General features: G+C 46.6%; 1 protein-coding gene across 1 annotated transcript in view; it reads right to left on the bottom strand.

Moving 5' to 3' along the window:
* The window catches only part of LOC147710245 (E3 ubiquitin-protein ligase TRIM39-like), a 192,724-nt gene that overhangs the window by 101,094 nt on the left and 69,902 nt on the right, over positions 1-21,728 (bottom strand). Inside the window, exon 3 of the mRNA XM_086920919.1 lies at positions 17,819-18,049. Within this exon, the coding sequence (XP_086777045.1) occupies positions 17,819-18,049 (231 nt within the window). The remainder of the gene's footprint in view (positions 1-17,818; positions 18,050-21,728) is intronic.

The raw sequence follows: 21,728 nt of genomic DNA, 5'->3' as shown, positions 1-21,728 counted from the left end.
GATATACAACTTGGTGGTTACTCAGGTTACAAAATCAATCTTGATTGATTCAGGTGGGCTGACCTTAAATTTAAAGACAGAACAACTAGGGGCAAGGTCTATGTTGCAACTAGAGGAGCATCAATTCTGGGTTGGCCTCACCAGCAAGAAATGGGCGTCAAACTTGACCCCAATGCTTCCCCTCCTGTCTACATTGTTTCTCATGAAAATTATGAGTTTGTTTGTAAAATAAGAACTAAATTCCCTTTAATTTTCACTGATAAATTGGGTGAGTTTGTTAATTTTAAGCACAAGATTGTCCTTAAGGAGGGTGCTGTTCCTGTACGACACAGTTAGGAATGTACCCTTAGCGTATCGCGGAAAACTGAAATTAATTTTATCTGATTTAGTATCTAAGAAAATTATTGAACCTGTAGAGTCTTTCCCTTGGGTTTCGCCAATAGTTTTGTCGCTTAAAGGCAATGGCGAACTTAGTTTATGTGTCGACCTTCGCAGTTTAAATAAGGAAATTTGGATTGATAGGCACCCCTTGCCTCACATTCACGAACTAATTTCCACACTTTCTGGGGCTCGTGTGTTCTCCACAATAGATCTAGCCAGTGCCTATCACCAAGTCCTTTTACATGATGGTTCCAAATTTCTTACAACCTTTATTACACCTGAGGGCATGTTTCAGTATCGCCGCATGCCATTCGGTTTAGCTAGTGCAGCATCTGTTTTTCAGAGACTTATGAAGGAAGTTCTAGAGGGTTGTGATGGTGCCATTGCTTTTCAAGATGATATCCTGATCGTTGGGGAAGACTGAGCATCATGATAAGAATTTAGAGAAGGTTCTTCAACGCGTACAAGAAAAAGGGTTATCTCAAATTTTCTAAATGTAAATTCAGACGTGATAAGGTGGAATATTTGGGACATGAAATTTCGTCACAAGGTATTAAGCCTAAATTCAACCACATTAGAAGTATTTCTAATGCTCCTGCTCCACTTACTAAGGAGCAACTTGTGTCATTTTTAGGCCTCACAGAATTTTATAGCAAATTTGTGCAAGATTACTCCACCAAGGTTCATCCTTTAAGATCTTTATTGAAGAAAAATGTAAAGTTTGTGTGGAACAATGAGCAACAACTTGCTTTTGATTTGCTTAAGAAGGAGATGGTCAATGCCCCATTTTTAAGCCCACCCTTTGAGGTCGGCAAAGATTGTATTGTGTCAGTGGACGCCAGCAATGTTGGTTTAGGGTCTGTGTTGATGCAGAGGAATTCAGGAGATGAATATGTTGTTTCCTATGCATCAAGAACCCTACGGGGTGCTGAATATAATTATTCCACCATCGAAAAGGAATTGCTGGCGTGTACTTGGGCCGTTTACACTTTCGGCAATTTTTGTGGGGTACCAAATTTCGCTTGAGAACAGATCAAACCTTTAATCAATATGTTGGCTGCTGGTGAGGGGAGAACTTTGACTGCTCGTTTGGCTGCAAAATTGCAAGAGTTTCAGTGTGAAGTTGAATATGTTCCCGGACGTCTTAATGTGCATGCGGATTGTATGTCTCGTTTGCCTTTGTCAGATTCCTTTGATGTTTCTTTCGTTGGTACCAACATGGATGTAGTGTTTTCTATTGAAGATGTTAATAGTGAAGCTTCCAAATCTCCTTCTTTGGTTATTTCTGAAACTGAATGGAAAACAGCCATGTGCGATGACAGTATCTTGTCTGATATTGTGAAGTTTATGCAATTGGGTTGGCCTGAAGAACGTAAGTTATCTGGCGATTTGTCTACTTTTTGGAAAGTAAGAGATGAATTGATGTTTGATCAAGGGTTTTTAACTCGTGACAAAATAGTTCCTCCATTTAAACGGAGAGAGAAAATTGTCTCTATGGCTCATGAGGGACATTTGGGTATGTCTAGCACCAAAAGGCGCATTAGGGAATTCTATTGGTGGCCTGGAGTTGATTGCATGTTTGACAAATGGGTCAGGTCATGTCCTCCTTGTTTCCAGAGTGACAAGTCGTCAAAGCCTTTAGTTGTGGGTATTTCTCCTGTTGAATTTGTTTCTACTCCATGGAAAAAACTTGTGTTGATATTGTTGGTCCACTCAATTTATCTCCCAACAGGGATATTTTTGCTTTAGTGTTGATTGATTATTTCTCTAAGTGACCTGAGTTGAAGCTTGTGGATAAAATTGGGCCAGCGGAAGTTATTGAATTTTTGGATGAGGTTTTTTTTTAGGGAGGGTATTCCTGCAGAAATTGTTTGACAATGGTCCTCAGTTTATCAGTAAAGAGTTTGTTGCTTTTCTCGAGAGGTGTGGAGTAGTACATAAGAGGGTATCTAATTATATCCCTCAGGCCAATGGTCAAATAGAACGCTTCAACAGAGTCATTAAAGAGTCTATTCGACTTGCTATTAGAAGTGGTTTAGATTGGAAAAAGTCCCTACGTGCAACTTTGTTGTCATATCGCACTTCTCCCAATTCGGTTACTGGCTTATCTCCATTTGAGATGTTGCATGGTAGGAAGCCAGGTCCGAAATTGTTACCCTGGTGGATTAAAAGTAAAATCCCATATGATTCTTTGCTTGACTCTTTTAAAGTCAGAAATAAAGTGGTGGAGTATCAGAGTAAAATGAGGAATTTCCCGTGGGTCTTCTGCCAGTTGTTCCAAAATTAAGGTGGGTGATTTGGTTCGAGTTAAATTTGGTGGGGTTTATGGTAATAAGTGGGCTAAATGGTCTGATCCATGCAAAGTGGTGGAAGTTTTTAGTAAGGCTGTACGGGTTGAAGGAGGTAAGATTTGGAATTTTAGACGTATTTCTTTATATAAAACTGGATATCCTAAGTTGTTTCCACACTCTGTTTCTCCTAAACCTTATGACGATCAGGATAACTGTGCGGCTTTGCTGGACACATTTGGCTGGGATGCTTCTACTTCTGTTTCCATTGGTTCTGGTGGTTCACCTTTTGCTAATTCGGATTCTGGTTCCATAAATGTTGATTCTTGTGACAATGTCAGGGGTTTGGATGATGTTTGTGTTGATTCTGGCAATGTTGTTAATTTCAGGAAAAGTTCTCGCATCAGACATTCTCCTGTTAAATTGCGGGATTTTGTTCATTGATTTCACTTATTTATTTATTTATTTTTTGTTTCAAGGGGGAAGGTGTGTAGTAATCTCATTTAGAATGTTTTCTAGTCTTGTTATGTTTCCTCTGTCTGCCTACATTCTATATGTGGGAGTTGGACAGAGAGTTGCTTCTGTGCTCTGTGGATGTATAAGCCGTTTCCTGCAATAAACTTATTTTTCATTCAGAACATCTCCATCTAATTACTTCACACACCCAGTTACTTGGAGCTAAAGCTGGATAGGTCGGGAGGCTGCAGACAACTACGAAGTGCGAGCACTTTCCTTCCATAAGAGGAGTATTGGCTGTAGAGCTTTCTCAGGGATTGCTCCGAAGATTTGGAACTCCTTACCTCCACTAGTACTTGGAATCGCTTCCTTTACTGCATTCAAAAAGGAAGTAAAAAGACTACTAATAAACAAATTCTTGTCCTAAGTTTTAATTATAGGATGTCACCAAATCATCTTTAAGATCCTATTATCACTGCCTATATCTGTTGGATTGGTTGAGTCTACTGTATGTAAGATTTATATCACAGCCCTTTTTGCTCAATAATTGTATGCAGTCTAAAGCTTAGTTGGCTGTGGGTCCTTCTGATCATCTACACATTTTATATCTACTTTGAATAGTTTGAAGTTATAATATGTATGTTTGCTAGCACAATCACCTAACGGTCTATTGTACAATGTCCTGTAGAATCATGGTCCTCTAGGTTTGCTATGCATATATTTAATATTTATATTGTACAAATTGACCCATTTGAATGTGTGTGTGTGTACCACCTCAATCACTTATGTTCTTTTATTGTAAAGCGATCGGATACCCTCGTGGGTCATGTTCGCACTATATAAAACTTCATAAATAAATACAATAAATAATTCACTAGCAGACATACAGTAGTTTCTGCTGCGCTTGTAAGTATAATATGAATCCATCACTAGCAGATATGCAGCAGTCTCGGCTGCGCTTGTAAGTATATTAAGAATCCATCACTAGCAGACATACAGCAGTCTCGGCTGCACTTGTAAGAATACTATGAATCCATCACTAGCAGACAGAGCAGTCTCTATAGCAACTGTCAGTATATAATGAATCCATCACTAGCACACATAGGGCATTCTCAGCAGCAGCTGCAGGTATATTATGAATCCATCACTAGCAGACATACATCAGTCTCGGCTGCACTTGTAAGAATATTATGGATCCATCACAAGCAGACATACAGCCGTCTCAGCAGCATTTGTCGATATATTATGAATCCATCACTAGCAGACATACAGTGGTTTCTGCTGCACTTTTAAGTATATTATGAATCCATCACTAGCAGACTTACAGCAGTCTCTGCTGTGCTTGTAAGTATATTATGAATCCATCATTAACACACAGGGCAGTCTCAGCAGCACCTGTCAGTATCTTATGAATCCAGCACTAGGACACATAGGGCACTCTCAGCAGCAGTTGCAGGTATATTATGAATCCATTACAAGCAGACATACAGCTGTCTCAGCAGCATTTGTAGATATATTATGAATCCATCACAAGCAGACATACAGCATTCTCGGCTGCACTTGTAGGTATATTATGTATCCATCACTAGCAGACAAACAGCAGTTTCTGCTGCGCTTGTCCGTATAATATGAATCCATTACTAGCAGACATACAGAAGTCTTGGCTATGCTTGTAAGTATATTATGCATCCATCACTAGCAGAGCTAGAGCATTCTAAGCAGCACTTGTCGGTATATTAAGACTCCATCACAAGCAGACACACAGCAGTCTTGGCTGCACTTGTAAGTATATTATGAACCATCACTAGCACACATAGGGCATTCTCAGCAGCAGTTGCAGGTATATTATGAATCCATCACTAGCAGACAGAGCAGTCATATTATGAATCCATAACTAGAAGACATATAGCAGTCTCAGCTGCACTTGTAAGTATATTATGAACCATCACTAGCACACATAGGGCATTCTCAGCAGCAGTCACAGGTATATCATGAATCCATCACTAGCAGACCTAGAGCACTCTCGCCTGCACTAGTCGGTATATTATGAACCCATCACTAGCACACATAGGACAGTCTTAGCAGCACCAGTCAGTATATTATGAATCCATCACTAGCACACATAGGGCATTCTCAGCAGCAGTTGCAGGTATATTATGAATCCATCAATAGAAAACAGAGCACTCTCGTCTGCAACACCTGTCTGTATATTATGAATCCATCACTAGCACACATAGGGCATTTTCAGCAGCACTTGTCGGTATATTGTGAATCCATTGGTGCCTTGCAGAAATACTCTTAGCAGACCTTACCTGTAGATTAGGATGGGCTCCTGACATATATGCATCACCGTAGACTGAACTGACCTTCACACCAGGATGGGTTACTGGTGTGCATGCAACACAGTAGGCTGAACTGACCTTTATACTGGTAGGCATTAATGGCATGGACGCAACACTGCAGGAAGAACTAACCTGCATATTGGAATAGATGGGTGGTTTCCACTCAACATTGAAAGCAGACTATACCAGGATATTGTGAAAGTATCAAAAGCATAAATGTGCCCAATAGTCAGAGCTTACCTACAAGGGCCCACCTAACTGAACTTGGAGATACATCTTGCAATATCAATATGGACAAGGAGTTCTATTTCTTCATTATTAATATAGCCATTAAAACTAAGCTGATATTAAAGTCTATGATTCTGCAACTGAAATCTTTGCTGTTTATGTGTGTTAATCTTCTGGGAGGGGGGCGGGGGGTGGGGGGGGGGGAGGAATGGCTTAGTCGGCTGCAAGATTGCCGCACCTTGAGTGGGCTCTGCCGGCCAAGACTCTGATCCGTCATCCTGCAGACCTCCTGCTAACCGCTGCCTGGATCCTTACCATTGCTGCTCACCTTTATCTGGGGCATCTTTAGAGCATTCTAGCGAGGCCCTACGACGGGGCTGCACTTGGTTGCAGCACCTCCGGGGTCCCGGGCCTGGTTCCTGCTCGCTCATCTGAGCCTGGCCTGCGCTGCCTGCTCCGCACCGCCTGGAGGCTGGACGTTCAACTTATCACGCTGCGGCCACAACTTCGACATCTCAGCCAGTGAGTCTCGCGGCTGCGGGGGTGAACTGCGGTGGGCTTGGGACCACGCTTGCCCCGGCAAATCCTTGAAAGGGCGCCCGGCGTGATTTTTGGCCTCTGCTCTATTGGGCTGGGTGAAGCGGGCGGCACGTTTTCCACGTCTACCCGCTGCTGGCTGCTTCCCCCAGTTAGCAACCTCCTCACTCCCGGATGTGCTCATCTGCTGCCACTGTGCCTTCGGCTGCCCTGCCTCTATTCCTCCCGCCTGGGCGTCCACCAGCTGCCCATTGAGACCTGCTACGGAGGCTCACGATCGGAGGCTACGCCATCTTGCCTTTCCCGGCCTACCACTCCTCAGCTCCGACTTGCTTCCTGTGCAGTCTGGCGGCGGCCTGTGTCTCCAGCCGAGCCCCCCGACCCTTCTGCTGCTGCTGCTGCTTTCTGTGCTGCACCACTGCGGGATGCCTCCTCTGCCGCAGTCCCTCCCTGCACCACCAGTGCGGTTGCTCTGCTTCTGCTGCCTCAGTGCAACACCCGACCTTTCATTTCCACAGAGAGCTTTTCTTTGCTTCGGCCCATTGTCTTTCTGTGGGCCTTGGACTGCCGCAGTTCCTGCATCTGACCACAACTTCAGCCTGCTGCCTCTCGTGACCTGAGCTTTGCGCCAGCACAGCCATTGGCACCGAGGTACTTCTGCCATGCCCCCACCTGCCTCCTATACTGTGCCCGGAGCCTGTATCGTTCGCCCTACCTGGGAGGGTCACTGCGGTGAGGCTGGGGGCTAGTGCACCACCTGCAAGGCTCAGCTGTGGCCTTCCCCGTTGCACACACGGCCCAGGCGTTGCGCCTGTTGGGCATTGGCCACGTGGGGGGTCGGGGGGTGGGGGGGGTGTCGTTCGCCCCCCTTGCATCCAGACTTCTCCTGTCCTCTCTGGCCGCACTTTACACCTTGACCACCCGATAGGAGTGTGGGACTCTGCTGCTGATCTCTCCTCCCAACCCTATCTCCGGTAGCAACGATTCCCTGACCACTCTGCTACTGTGCTGGACGCTGTCTACTCTCCACCCGCTGGATACCTCCATGATGTTCCTTATATCTGGCAGTCGCCATGGGCAAGGCTGACCCTAAACAGCCCTGGCTCACTTTCGAACAACGGAGACCGACACAGCAGGAGGGCGCTACTGTCGACCGGGGCGACCAGCCTGCCCCCGTGGAAATGGCCGCCGCACGTGACAATTACCTCAAAGCCATCATGTTGGAGGTCAAGTCTGCGGTGTCTGGGATCGCCACCCAGCTTCAACAGTTAACCTCCCGACTGGACGTGGTCAAGACCAGGGTAGATTCACATGATAATCGCCTGCTTCACGTCTAGTCTAGAGTGTCCTAACCAAGATGGCAAAAAATTACTCCAAAGGGACAAAATCCTTGAACTAATCTGCTCCAAGAAGGAAGATTTGGAGGCCCGCTCTCGTACGAGTAACCTCTGCATTACCGGGGTGCAAAAGTCCACCAACATATCGATGATGGAAGACTATGTAGAGCTGCTATTGCGAGAACTATTTGGGGACACGCTTTCTCAGATCTTCATCATGGAGAGAGCACACCGCTCCCTCAGCCTGCCCCTGGACTACCTGCTCGTCAGATAATTGCAAAAATACTAAACTTTCGGGACCGTGACGCAATCCCTCGGGCTGCCAGGGAGAGAGGCATCAGGGTAACACTGTCTTTCTACCCTGACTACACCCTGGTTGTGCAGGTGGTCGGTCCGAATTTCTGCCCGCAAAGCGCATCTTTCAAAAACATGAAATGTCCTACTCTTTGGCCTATATTCCCAAGCTGTGGGTCAAGTAAGGATCCAAAACTCTAGTTTTCCCGGACCCAAAGGGAGCCCTCGCCTATGCTAAGCAGCTGGATCGTACCCATCGCACCACCCCAGCTAATCCATTCACAGGACCCCGTTGCAGTTAACCTGAGCGACAATGACTGAAAAGTATTTGTTAATTGCTCTTGGCTTTGTGTCTTTATTTACATGGCTGTATAGCACAATGTTGGGCTTGTTCTTATTGCTGCTCCTTGTTCGACTGTTTGCTGCTCACCGCTGCATTTACGAATCGGCCTTACTGGCTATTCTTTTGATACATTGCGATGCTTTCCTTTAGTCTGCCAATAGTTTTAGCTTGGCCACACTGCCTCTTCTGGCAGGGGTGTTTTCCGGGCGCTGCCATTCCCCCGCGGGATGATTCCCACCACTGTTATTGACTTTTCCCTTCCTAGTTGTGGCTCCCTGGGGTGGATGTGGGTGGTTGATTGACCGGTTTAGTTGGTTGGTGTGGGTGGAGGGAGGGGTGGGTGGGCTATGGGTTGATCCATCCTCCTTTTGAGGCACTTTTGTGGTCGATTGCAATTTTTCTGTTCTCACTCTGCAAGATTTAGGTTTACACACTTCATTTTGTGTGGTGGGTTTGTTTGGGTTGGGGTGGGGGGTGGGTTCTGGGTTGCCTTGTTCCTTTCAGAGGCGTTATTGTTTTTAGGTCTTAATTTTTGTCTTTCTTCAGTATGCATCAGATCACTGCTATGCTTGCTTACTGCACTGCTCTTGAACAATGCACCTCATTACTTTTTCTGCAGTCCTGGATCGCTCTGGCCCCTACTCTACCCATTCACGCTCCAAGGCCCTCCTTCAGTCCATCCTTGCAGACAACTTGCTATATGATGCGTGGCATCACATGTGGCCAGAGGCCCGCGAGGGAACTTGTGACACCGGTGCTCGTGGCTGCTGGTCCCGTATTGATCTTTGGATCACCTCTCCCGACGCCCTCACCTGGCTAACTTCCATTAATATTATTGTGCACACTCTTTCCAAACACGCACCAGTCCAGATTAGTCTTCGCCTTCATCACTTTCCACAGCAGGCCTTTACCTGGCAGCTCCCCCAGAATGCTCTCCGCAACTCAAACCGCAATATCGAACTATTTTGACTGAAAAATCGGCTCTGTAGACTCGCCATCCACTTTGTGGGAGGGTTTCTAGGCTGTGATTCGCGGCAAGTGTATTTCTAAACAGTCTGGAGGTCTTCTCTCCATCCGCACCACTTTAGATAAACTAAAATTGGAGATAAAGGCTCTGGACTCTGCTCATGCCATCCACCCCAGCTTGGAGACTCTTGCTCGCCTGCATGAAAAACTCAGAATTAGCCGAGGAGGCGACCAGGAACTCCCCTTCTTTGGCAGAGAGGCCCAGGCTCGCTGCTTTGGTGAGGGCGATCTGCCTAGCAAGACCCTGGCCAACCTCCTTCGTCCCCCCCCATGCTGCATTGTATGTCGCCGCGCTTCTGTATGGCGGCCCTACTAGAACCACCTCCCCTGAGGAAATCAAGACGCACTTTATGGATTATTACACACAACTCTACACCGCGGGCTCCACCCCTTTGCGTGAGGACTTCAACCAATATTTTGCACCCTGGCAGTTGTTTGGATCGAAGACCATCATCGTAAATTTCTAGATGAGCCCTTCTCTAAAGAAGAAATATTCGCTGTGATTAATAGTTTGCCTAGTGATAAGGCCCCTGGCTTAGACAGCCTCCCTGCTTTGTTCTATAAGACTTTTGCTCCGCTCCTGGTGCCGCATCTGGCCGCCATGTACAAGGACTCCTTTGAAAATGGCCTCCTCCCGCCATCGCTTCTTGAGGCAATGATAACGCTTCTTCTTAAGCCGGACAAACCTTCCGATTGCCACGATTCCTACCGCGATTCCTACCGCCCCCTTTCTCCAATTAATACGGACAACAACATTTTCTCAAAGATGATAGCCTCCCTTCTCCTCCTCATGCCCCTCATCGCCCTTCCTGACCAGTCCGGTTTCATTCCAGGCCACGCCACATCCCATAACCTCCGGACCATATTCTTTGTCCTCCATCAGATTAATCCTAGCCTCCCTGCAGTGGCTGCTCTTCTCAATACCACCAGGGCATTCGCCACCCTGGAGTGGCCCTTTTTATTCTATCTCCTACCGCGCCTCGGCTTCACCAACATCTTTATTTGTAAGATTATATTCCTGTACACTACCCCTTCCACCCGCCTTCGGATCAACAGACACATTTCTGACCCCATTCTGATCAAATGCAGTACCGTGCATGGGTGCCCGCTCTCCACTATGCTCTTCGCATTTACGATGGAGCCTCTTGCTGCCAGACTCCGGCAACACCACACTCAGAAGGGCATCAGCTTCTCGGCCCGTGTCCTCTTGGTCTCCATGTATGCGGATGATATTACCTTGTATGTCGGCCACCCCCAGGAAAACCTCAGTCCCCTTGTGAGCGAGATAATACGGTTTGGTGTATTCTCCGGCATACAGGTGAACTGGAGTAAGTCCGTGTTGTTCCCTCTTACTGATGCCACCAAGCCATTCACCTGACCTTGCTACCCCTTGGCCGCTGAACCCCGCCCTGTTCACCCGGCTAGACGCCCACAAGCTGAAGTGGACACTCTAGTCCTTATGCTGGTCCTGCATCGTCTTTCTAACACTCCGATGTTATCGGCTAATACTATGCCGATTGTACGTCACCCATGCCTTCCCTTCCCTCCAACCATCTGGCCTGTCCAAACACGCCGCCCGGCTGGAGACACTGACGGATCTCTACCCCAGAAACACCTTCCATTCTCTTCCTGCTACCTCTGGTCCAAAGGACAAATTGCTCGTTTATCAGCTGCGGCCTATCTGTAGAGAGTTCCATCAGAGGTCCCCCCAACCTCCACCTTCGATTCCCACTCTTGACTTCATATATTCCTCCCCCACCCCCCGGAAGCTGGTGACCAAATTATACACCCTCACGCTGTCAACCTCCTCCATCTCCACTGATCGCGCCCGGATGGCGTGGGGTGAGGATCTTGGTATGGACATTTCCCAAGCCGACTGGCTGTATTGCTGCAATCAGACAAAGAAACGATCTCCCAACTATCGTATCCGTTCAGCTTCATAAATTGGGACTTAACCCTAACAATAGGTGTTTGCATTGCTCTGTCCCTAAAGTGGATTTTTCTCATCTTGCTTGGTTATGTCCAAAGGGGTCGGATTTCTGGCGGGAGGTCTGTGCCGCCCTCTCTGAGATCACCTTCGCACCAGTCCAGCCTGACCCACCGTTACACCTGCTGGGCTTTGTTAAGTTTTGCCCGGATGCCTCTCGCTGTCTGGTCGCAATGCTGCTCGTCCTTGCGTGGCACAGGGTGTCCATGTGCTGGGGGCATAGGCTGGCACCTAAGTTCGCCCACTGGCTCGAAGATGCTTCCAGATGTCAGAACCTACTATCTGAATTCAGGGACATCATGCCTGCTAGATCTCGCCCACCAGACATATGGGGCCCCATAGTAACGTACCTTCACACCCGATCATATCTGAGCCAGGCTGCCTCTCCTGCATTCCCCGCCGGCACTCCACTCGCAGCGGCCGCCGGCACTGGTCAGTAGCCCCTTCCTTCCCTGTCTGCATCTCTACTCAGCCGAACCTGCTCTTTCCTCTGCAGTGCTGCCACCACATTATACAGCTATGTATTATTCAACAGTGCTATTGCTGTGTTGTATAAGATAATGCTTCTGTCCGATTGGTTTTCCCTATTTTTGAAGTACTCCGCAAATGGTCTAATGTGTACGATGCTCTGATTTGAAGCAAAATTGTATTCTGGTAATGCAGAATAAGCCAATAAAGGTTTTTGAAAAAATAAAAATTCTGGTCCTGGACCCAGACGCGGTCTTGTATCTTAAATTCTGATTCAAAATGAAAGATAAAACGGAGGCTGTGAGGTCTCTTTTAAATGTCCAGGTGGCCTTCCTGGAAAGCAGAGAAAGGGACTCTCCGGGGTGCTGAATACAGTGTTTCTGTACATTCTTCCAGACTTCACATCAAAAGTTCGGGAGTCATCATTCGCGACTGATAACATGGGTCTCATCAGCAGATCAGGAACAGGAGCTTCGAACAGGTAGTGCCAGGTTAGCTGCATATAGGGAGAGGCACAGAGAGTAGACTTGCCGTCTGGCCAGTATTTTACCATCTTGATCTATATTTTTACGTCATATCTAGTAAAGCTAACATGGACAACAATCTGTCACATCTGGTATTTTACCCTTTGGCTTATAAACTTTAAGTACCAGGTACATATAGAAATGAAGCACATGTGAGCTGTTCAAATGAATTCTAAATAGTTATTAAAGTAAAAAGAAGGATACTTATAATTAAATGCTTAGGATTTTAACCAAATTTATATTTAGTTTCCCGCACTTGGTATTTTCCTAGGAGGCTGGTATTGTTTTCTGAGAAAGATGGCACTGTAACAATCCTCACCAGGCGCGCAATGTCCATAGGGCTTGCCTACCCCCTCCCACCCACACACCCACCTCCCTTGTGTCTCATCCCAGGCTGGGGCAGCTTCCATGACACACACAGTTCTAGAGCTGCTGTGGGCTCAGCTGGACAGTGTCTGGTACAGGCTTCGTGTTACTCCACCACCATCGACTTACTCTCTACCTCATGTGCTGCTTTCCCATTCGATGTCTGACCTCACCTCACATGTTCCTTGTTGCTGCCTTCTCCCCTACCCCAGCTTTTCTGTTTTTTTTTTTTTTTATCTCTCATGGCCCAGTTTTGCTGCAACATGTTTGTAGCTGCACTAGTGAGGTACTCTTCTTCAAACTCCACATTTCCGCTCTTTGTTTTTCAGTACCCAGATTTCACTCATTTCTTTTCGCTTTTGTTTTTTACTTGCTCACTGACCCTCTATTTCTTTTTTTATTAAATCCCAACTTATGTTCTTGCTTGCTTCCTCAGTTCTTCCTTCACTCATGCTTTCCTTTATTGATTTTATCTTCATTTATCCCTTTCACTCACCTCGTAACATAGTGCCTGTCATTTAAGTGACCCCATTCAAGTATTAGTTTACCATATCAGTTTCACACCTGTTCACCAAGCTAAACCTTACAACAACAAAAAAATTAATCACATAGGTGAAACCTATGCATTTACCAATCCTTGTTTTTTATGCAGCAATCTCTACCTTAATCTGGGGTCAATCATCAATCAATCAGAGGACTTGTATAGCGCGCTACTTACCCGTGAGGGTCTCAAGGTGCTGGGGGGTGGGGGAGGGGGCGCCGTTACTGCTCGAAAAGCCAGGTCTTTAGGCGTTTTCTGAAGGGAAGTAGGTCTTTAGTCTGACGTAGGTAGGGTGTTCCAGGTTTTGGTGGCGAGGTGGGGGAAGGATCTGCCGCCGGAGGTAGCACGCTGGATGCGGGGGACGGTGGCGAGGGTGAGGCTGGCGGAGCGGGGCTGGCGGAGCGGAGCTGGCCGGAGGGTGTGTGGAAGCGGAGTCTGCTGTTCAGGTAGGCTGGTCTGGCGTTGTGGAGTGCTTTGTGTGCGTGGGTGAGGAGTTTGAAGGTGATCCTCTTTTCGACGGGGAGCCAGTGGAGGTCTCGCAGATGGGGGTGATGTGGCAGCAGCGGGGTACGTTGACGATCAGTCGGGCGGAGGAGTTTTGAATGCGCTGGAGACGACGCAGGTGTTTGGCTGGGATTGCGGCTTAGAGTGCGTTGCCATAGTCCAGCCTGCTGCTTACGAGGGCCTGCGTTACCGTTCTTCTTGTCCAGGTCGCCCACAAAAAATACCAGTGAGTTTACAGTTACCTATTCTAAATACCAAGCTCACTGTTCACCCTAACAAGGGATTGGTGCAGGCAACAAAATGTAGCCACCTTCACTAGGAGAAAAGTAAGCGCTGTCGAACAGAAATGTTTTCAAACTTCCGAGACAAGTGACAAAGATTTTGCCTCTTATTATGTTACATATTTTTATCTTGTTTTATCACATTTTGCTCCTTGGCCTCCTTGTATCAAGGTCACTAGAATTGCTTGGTGTGTTGCAACCTCCCCAACAAAAGAATACACATATATAAACAAACATTGGCAAGGCCAATAGGTCTCGCCTTTGGGACCTTATAAATGTTTAGCCATGCAGCACTTTATCATGGGTGCTGTGCTGGCAGGGATTGAAGAGATATACAATTACTACGCACTGGGACATACCGTGTGATTCAGGAATACAGGTTTGCCTCAAGAAATATTTATGGACAGATTCGAAGGCTTTTTAACACACAAATAAAAAGACAAGTGCCTTGATGCAAGTCAACAGCACTATAACATTCTGTGTGCAACAGCATCACTAGAGTTTTGAACAGCATATGAAACAAGCATTGGCATAGCCAATAGGTCTCGCCTTTGCGACCTTATAAGTGTTTAGCCAAAGGCGAGACCTATTGGCTATGCCAATGCTTGTTTGAAAGTGGAGGTTGTAATGCTGATGTTTGGCTGTGTGTGATTAGTAAAGAGTTTTTCACTTTGTTTAGAATTGGATGGTTTTAGTTAGCTTGACTGTAAAGTGAACTTTATGTATAGTGCCTGTGCCTGAACCACATGCACCACACCGACACAGTGCAGCAGAAAAATGTAAAGATGAATCAGTTGATCCGAGAAGCACCTTGTGACAAGAAGAGCCGGAAACTACCAGTCCACACATGGCTCTGGGCAGACACCAACGATCTGGAAACGTACACAGTCGTTCTTACATATCAATTTCCAGTTTTCGATGGCGAACAGAAGACTACAATGCAGAAGACAGGAATAAGACAACTGACTTTCAGAAATACAAAAGTAAAGCTCAGAGAATACCAAGTTTGCTTTTCTGCTCATTTTACGAAGTGTACCACTTAAGTTATCAGTCCAAAGCAGGTCCTTGGTACAAATCTCTCAGAAGCAACCATGGCGCTCCCGGTTAACAGCGAACACTTACTTCTCGACGGACGGCAAGGTATATTCTGATGATAACAGCCATTAAGGACAAGAGGGAGCGGCATAGGAACATTTAATAAGGAAAAAATCTACACATAAAAGGCAAAAGGAGACAGAGAGGGCGGAGCGAGTGATTGGGCGAGGAGAGAGGCGCGTGCATGCGTTTGCTGGCCCCGGGAGTGGTGCGTTTGCGCACAGTCTGCTCTTTTTCAAAGCACATACTCGTGCTTGTGGCACGCTGCTGCGCACTCCCGCAGGCTGAATGCCGCCACAAGCAAAAGTATGTGCTTCGAAAAAGATGTACGACGGCTAAAGGTCTCCTATGCAGCGCATGCGTGCTGCAAAGGCGAGACCTAATAAAGCAGTGAACTACTTTCCAATGGCAGAGACGTCACATCTCTCCTTCCCCAGGTCTTTATTCACCAAGCACCCTTCTCCAGAGTTTCCCATTGGAAACATTTCTCGCACCATCCATTTTCCAGCAAGCCATCTGTCCCAGCCACCTGAGTATTCAAGCACTAGATGTAGCACCAACAAAATGCTCCTATTTTTTGGGTAGAGAGGAAACAATGATTAAACAAGGATGGCGTCGACATCACTCAATGTCTGCGCACCTAAAAACAAAAATGTTAACCTGACCTTGTGTAATGTAACTGGCGCTTTCCTAAAGCGCTCCCACCACCGTACGTGAGAGTAATAAGAAAGAGGAACTACCTCTGGGACCAGAGAAGAAGCACTGGCTAGAGGACCAAGAATGAGGAATTACCACTAGGAACAGAGACGCAGCTGCAGATCTGCCTAGTGGAGTGGTGTGGCTCACTGGTGTGGAGTGGTGTGGCTCACTGGTTAGAGGCAGCAGACCTGTAAGCAGAGAACGGCCCGGGACCAGGGTTCAATTCCCGACGCGGCAGGGTCTTGGACCAGGGTCAACGGACTCGATAATTCTCGCCTCAGTGCCTACTCTAACCAGGGAACACACTCTGCAACTCTGGGCATTAAGCTTACCTCATCTCCACAATGGCCCCCCACAGACGCCGGGGATGCCTGGTTTCACCCTGAAGATACCCAGTAAGGGACCATCTCACAGGGAAAACCAGGACGGGTTCCCCAGCGGTCTATAGCGCCAGGACACTCGGGTAGAATAACAGTGCGCTTTACAAGTATCCCACATTTACATTTATTGGGGAACTACCACGGGGAACAGAGACCCAGCTGCAGCGCTGTCTAGATGACTTAGAATGGAGGAACTACTCTCAGGACCAAAGAAGGATCTTCAGCACTGCCTAGAGGACTTAGAATGAGGACTTACCGCCAGGACCAGAGAAGCAGCTGCAGCACAGTCCAGAGGACTAAGAATGAGGAATTACCACTGGGAACAGAGGTAGCTGCAGCATTACCTAGCGGAATTCTCACAGGGAAAAGGAGACGCAGCTGCAGCACTGGTTAGAGGACTGAGAATGAGGAACTACCACTAGGACTAGAGAAGCAGCTGCAGCACTGAATAAAGGAGGCAGAATGAGGAATTACCACTGTAACCAGAGAAGCAGCTGCAGCACTGCCAAGAGGACTAAGAATGAGGAATTCCCACCGGGAACAGACACAGCTGCAGTACTGCACAGAGGACTAAGAAAGGGGATTTACCACTTGGAACAGAGACACAGCTGCCACATTTGTGACCAGATAAAGAACAAGATTTGCAGCCCCTTTTCCAAAAACGGAGCAACGGAGCCCTGAACAAGCGAAATACAATGCTAAAAATGAAAGACAAGGTGAAAGAGAGCTAGCAAGAAAAGTCCAATTTCTAACATTCTAACTTTGTGAGTGCTCAACTTAATCTTCAGTGACCCAGAATCTGTAGATCATAAGAGAAAGCTAAGGTAGCGAAGGGGGGAACACACAGAGAAAAGGTGGGTGGGAGGAGAAAGTAGCAACACTGGTCAGCTTCTTGTGTTTGCAACATTTCCAGAACAAGAGGCAGGCAATTGGGAAAAACAGTGCGTGACAAACTGAAATGGACTGAAACGAAATGAGCCCGGTAACAGGGCCAGTCACTCTGGAAGGGAACGACCCACCAAAAAGAGACAGATGGGCACGATTTACCATGCAAAAGTAAGGAATTTGAAAAGGCAACCAGAACCACCAATGTCAAGCGATGGGCCAGCTTGAAGCCCATGTACTGAATAAACCATGACTTGCAGTGCAGCGCATGCGCACTGCGAGGCTCGACCTAAAACGTACACCTGTAGACAGACATTACAGCAATTGTATGCAAACACGCAGGCTTAAATAAGAAATAGACAATGCAAAACTGAGGGAGGTAACAAAGTTTTTGATGATGAAAAAGCTGAAAAAAAGCCTGCTTATCCAAATTACTTTAAAACCAATAACAGAAATGAAACAAACATTGGTTATGAATTCCATGTATTACAGAAAGAAAATGACAAGCATTAAAAACCTGCAGGCATACACCTGCTAAAATGAAACTGTGATATTAGTTTATATGGAAGGGGGGGTGGGGGGGGGGGGGGATTTGCCGCTGTGTATAAGTGTGATGTAACCCATAAAACATGGAAGGCGAATGTAAAAATAGGTTATAGACATTTATGTGACACTGTACGAAGTCACTATTTTGCAGTGTTTATATATTGCTTTGGGATCACAGCACAAAAGGGGGCAGTGTAAACAACCAGTCAGAGTGCATGGGGTCACTGTGTATTGACCCGCACATATTTAATGCTGCATGCAAATTATGAATATTTCTTCTTATCCTTGTATATATCAAACGGTGTCTCACCTTCACAAGTTCCAACGCTGGCTCCTCACACTTCTTTTCTATCTCTGTCATTAGGTCCTTGAGAGAGGTGATTTCATTGGACAGTTTGGCGATATTTGCATTTTCTACCATGGTGATTTTCTTCTCCATCTCCTGCAGTCTCCTGTGCAGGGTTTGCTCTTTTTCCTTCAGGAGTTGCCGCAGTATTTCAAACTCAGATTTAATGTTCCACTTCTCAGTTCTTAGCTTGTCCTGTCAGGAGCAAAGAAATGCTTGTTAGATATTATGGAGCTTCCTGCTAGCGCTGCCATCCTTTGGGTGAGAGTCATGGGGGGAGGGGATGAGGTTCTTTCAAACTTCAAACACTAAAGTGCTTTTCCTCATTTGTGAAGGCCGGACTAAGTATCTTCCTTCTACCATCTTCTGTCCGTCCTCACACTCCTGCCCTCTCCCCACAGACCCCTCACAAACCATAGAGAGGTCAGAATTTGTAAAGCAGCAAGAAAGTTCCCTCCATGGAGAAAACACAAGAGAGAACTCACAGCAGGCAGAGACAGTCAAAGACCCAGGGACAGACTGAGGGGAGAGACTGGCTGAAGTCAAGTGTGAGCGAGTGTGACCGACACATGAGCATGTAAAAGAGGTGGAGCCAGGAAGTTTCAGCACTCTGGATGGAAGACAGGAGATTTGAGAGGCTGGGGAATAACCCCATGTTGCCAGAACGCTGGCTGTGCAGAATACATTGTGACATTAACCTATTATATCCCTCTTTTAGAATGATGAGGTGGGTAATTACACATTTAAAATTAGACATAACATCAATTGTTCTGCTGTGCAATTGAGAATTATCATATATATCAGTTACTGCACCAGTGTCTGCAGGTAGATCACAAATTCCAAAGATGATGGGCGAGGAGGTTGGTCAGACATCTCACCCTATCCTAGGACAGGAGGGTGTAAGTTTTCAGGTAAAATACATTTCACTGCAGCAGGAATAGGAGGGTATCAGCTGTTGAGAGGTATGTCTCTGTTGTCACCATGAAGAGCTGGACTCAAATACTGTGGAGTTTGTTACGTCTCCACTCCTGGTAGAGGGTTGTGCCCCTGTGCTGTTTCACTAGTAAACAGGTAAAGGGTTGTGCTCCTGTGCAGTGTCACTAGTATACAGGTAAAGGGTTGTGCTCCTGTGCTGCATCGCTAGTATACAGGTAGAAGGTTGTGCTTCTGTACTGTGTCACTAGCAAACAGGTACATCGTTGTGCACCTATAACCTATATACATCACTAGTATAAAGCTGGAGGGATTTGCTCCTGTGGTATGTCACAAGTATACAGGTAGAGGGTTGTGATCCTGTGCCGCGTTACAAATATACAGGTAGAGGGGTGCAGTCTTGCGCCGTGTCACTAGTATACATGGTGAGGGTTATGCTCCTGTGCTGTGTCTTTAGTATACAGGTAGAGGGGTGCTCCTGTGCTGTGTCACTAGTATACAGGAGGAGGGTTGTGCTCCTGTAATATGTCACTACTACACAGGGGACAGGTTATATTCCTATGCTGTGTCACTAATATACAGGTACCCTTAGAAATTCTGTTCAGTCCTTAGCAGAGGGCTGCTAATGAGTCCTTTCTAAGCACTGCCCTTTAGTAGGTGGTAGAATTGACAGATGACAGCAGTTTCTGTTTGGAGTAGAGGAGGATTCTGGGCATGTTCTGTCCTTTTGTCTGTCCCTCATCACTGCTTCAGGACTGCTGATGACAGCCAGGTGCAGGGATCTCACACTTCCTTGTGTCCCTCTTTGGGACACTCCTGCTAAAGGCAGCATCATTGCGGCCTCCTGCGAGTGTCATCACCTTGTGCAAAGGCTGCGTCTGAGAGACATCCAGAAAATGTCAAGAGAATTAAACCAAACCAGTTCCTAAGCCTTGGAGAGCGGATCTGCATCCCCTCCCTGTAAAATGAGTATAATGAAAGTAGGACTCAACCCCCCACACACTTTTATTTAAACTCCAAGTTCGTCTTGACCAAGGGATGCTATAAATAGTACTCATAGGACTGCTGTGTGCCCATGGATGGAGTCTGCATCAGATGTGAGGGGACATCACCTAAAGTCTGCTCTTCTTGAGAATACAGCTGAAGCGCCGAGCACCTAGAGGCCAGCCCGGTGAGAGAGGGAAAGAGAGCCAGGCACTGCAGCAGTACAACCTCTCCAGGGTGATTCCCATGCAGCATATTTCCAGCATGAGAAACACCCAGAGAAAGCAGACTGCCATTTGGAGAACAGCCAGGAGGCATCTGTGTTGTGTGGGGTCTTCCAGTCTCCCGCTGCAGTTTTCATTGTGACCTGTGCCAAACCATTTAAAGGAAAATCAACATTGTGTTGTCTGGCGCCCTTATATGTGCTTGCTGCTGCCGCCCGACGTCAGAACGGACCCAAAAAGGACAGTCATCAACATTTGATGTGAAAGCACTGATCTAGCCTGGCAGGCTGCAACTGTAAGCGACAGTCATTGACTGAAGACCCTGCCCTGAGGTGGTAACTGCTATGACTGAGCACTCGTCTGCAACTGGCCTGGGGGCCACAACTGTCACAGACTAGTGTAGCGGTGCAGGACTGCTGAACTGATTATTGCCAGCAATCCTGGGCCAGAGTGATGCTGCCACCACAGCTTCACTTAACTGAAGCCGCTGCTAAAGGAACGGGTCCGCCGAGCATGCCCGCCAATGCCATCAAAGCCATAACTCCACCAAAGAGGCAGAGAGAAATCTGCAATCCGAGCAATTTGTCTGTGATAACTCGGAGGCAAAAGATTTAAATGTTCTGCACATGAGCCGGTATGTTGATCTAGAGCAAGTGCACCTTTGTCCTCGAATAAGGCTTACTCCCGTATGACATCCCGTGGACCGTAGACATTAAAACTCCAAGAGAGGGAAGAGGGCACCAGAGAAAGTGTTGTCTTTCTGGAGATTGTACAACGTAACCATGTCATTGTGACTTCGTTTTTGATATTTTAATTTTCTGTGAACTCAAAGATCTTTCCTCTTAACTAAAATTAAGTAATGAGCTAGACACAACATTATTGTGTTGGTTGGCTGCTGAGTTCTGAGGGAATGCCCCGCCCTCTGTCTTCATGAAAAGCATTTGACTACTCAATCTCGCTATCCTGAGAGTCAAGCGCAGAAAGGGATGTCGTTGGCCCACTTTGCAGAGCCACAGTAGGACAGACCCCTGGATATCAGAGGCAAACAACCTCACCTTACAAGATTGGAGACCATCCACCTCTCTTTGAGCTGTTCAAATGAAGTCTGGCTGTGCAAAAACCCTGAGCCTGGAGTGCAGAGCTCTGATCTGGTGCACACTGTTTTACATCAATGAACGGGCACTCAGCTGTCAATACTATCAGGAGGTATAGCAACAAGTGAGGTAACAACCACTAAATAATGAAGTGTGCATTAGTAAAATCCCTTCACGAAAATTGCAAGAGAGTTTTTCAAATACTATGACGTTTATGGAAATGACACCTTTAAACGTTATCACTGACACACAGGATGACCAACATGACATTAAAAAAACCTTACTAAACTTGAAACCCAATAACCACTACAATGACCCTCTTCCTGCTAAATGCTGGCCCTCATTCAACCACATGGTCGTCCCCTATTGGACTAAGATAATTAATGAATCACTAGCCCAAGGATCATTCCCAATAGTCTAAAAACTGGACAGATCATCCCTCTCTTAAAAAACCTACAGAGAACCCTTTGGATCCAAACAACTTTAGGCCAGTAACAACCATCCCCTTACTAGCCAAAGCAATAGAAAAATGTGCTCAACAACAACTAAAATCAACAGATTACTGAATTTAAGCTACTAAATGACTACCAATCAGGGTTCAGATCAGATCACAGCACAGAAACAGCAATCCTACATATA

The sequence above is a fragment of the Lissotriton vulgaris genome, chromosome 5 (genome assembly GCF_964263255.1).
Source record: "Lissotriton vulgaris chromosome 5, aLisVul1.2, whole genome shotgun sequence".
Lineage (NCBI taxonomy): Eukaryota > Metazoa > Chordata > Amphibia > Caudata > Salamandridae > Lissotriton > Lissotriton vulgaris.
Note: the sequence above shows the minus strand (reverse complement) of the source record. Positions and strands in the feature narration are given on the sequence as shown.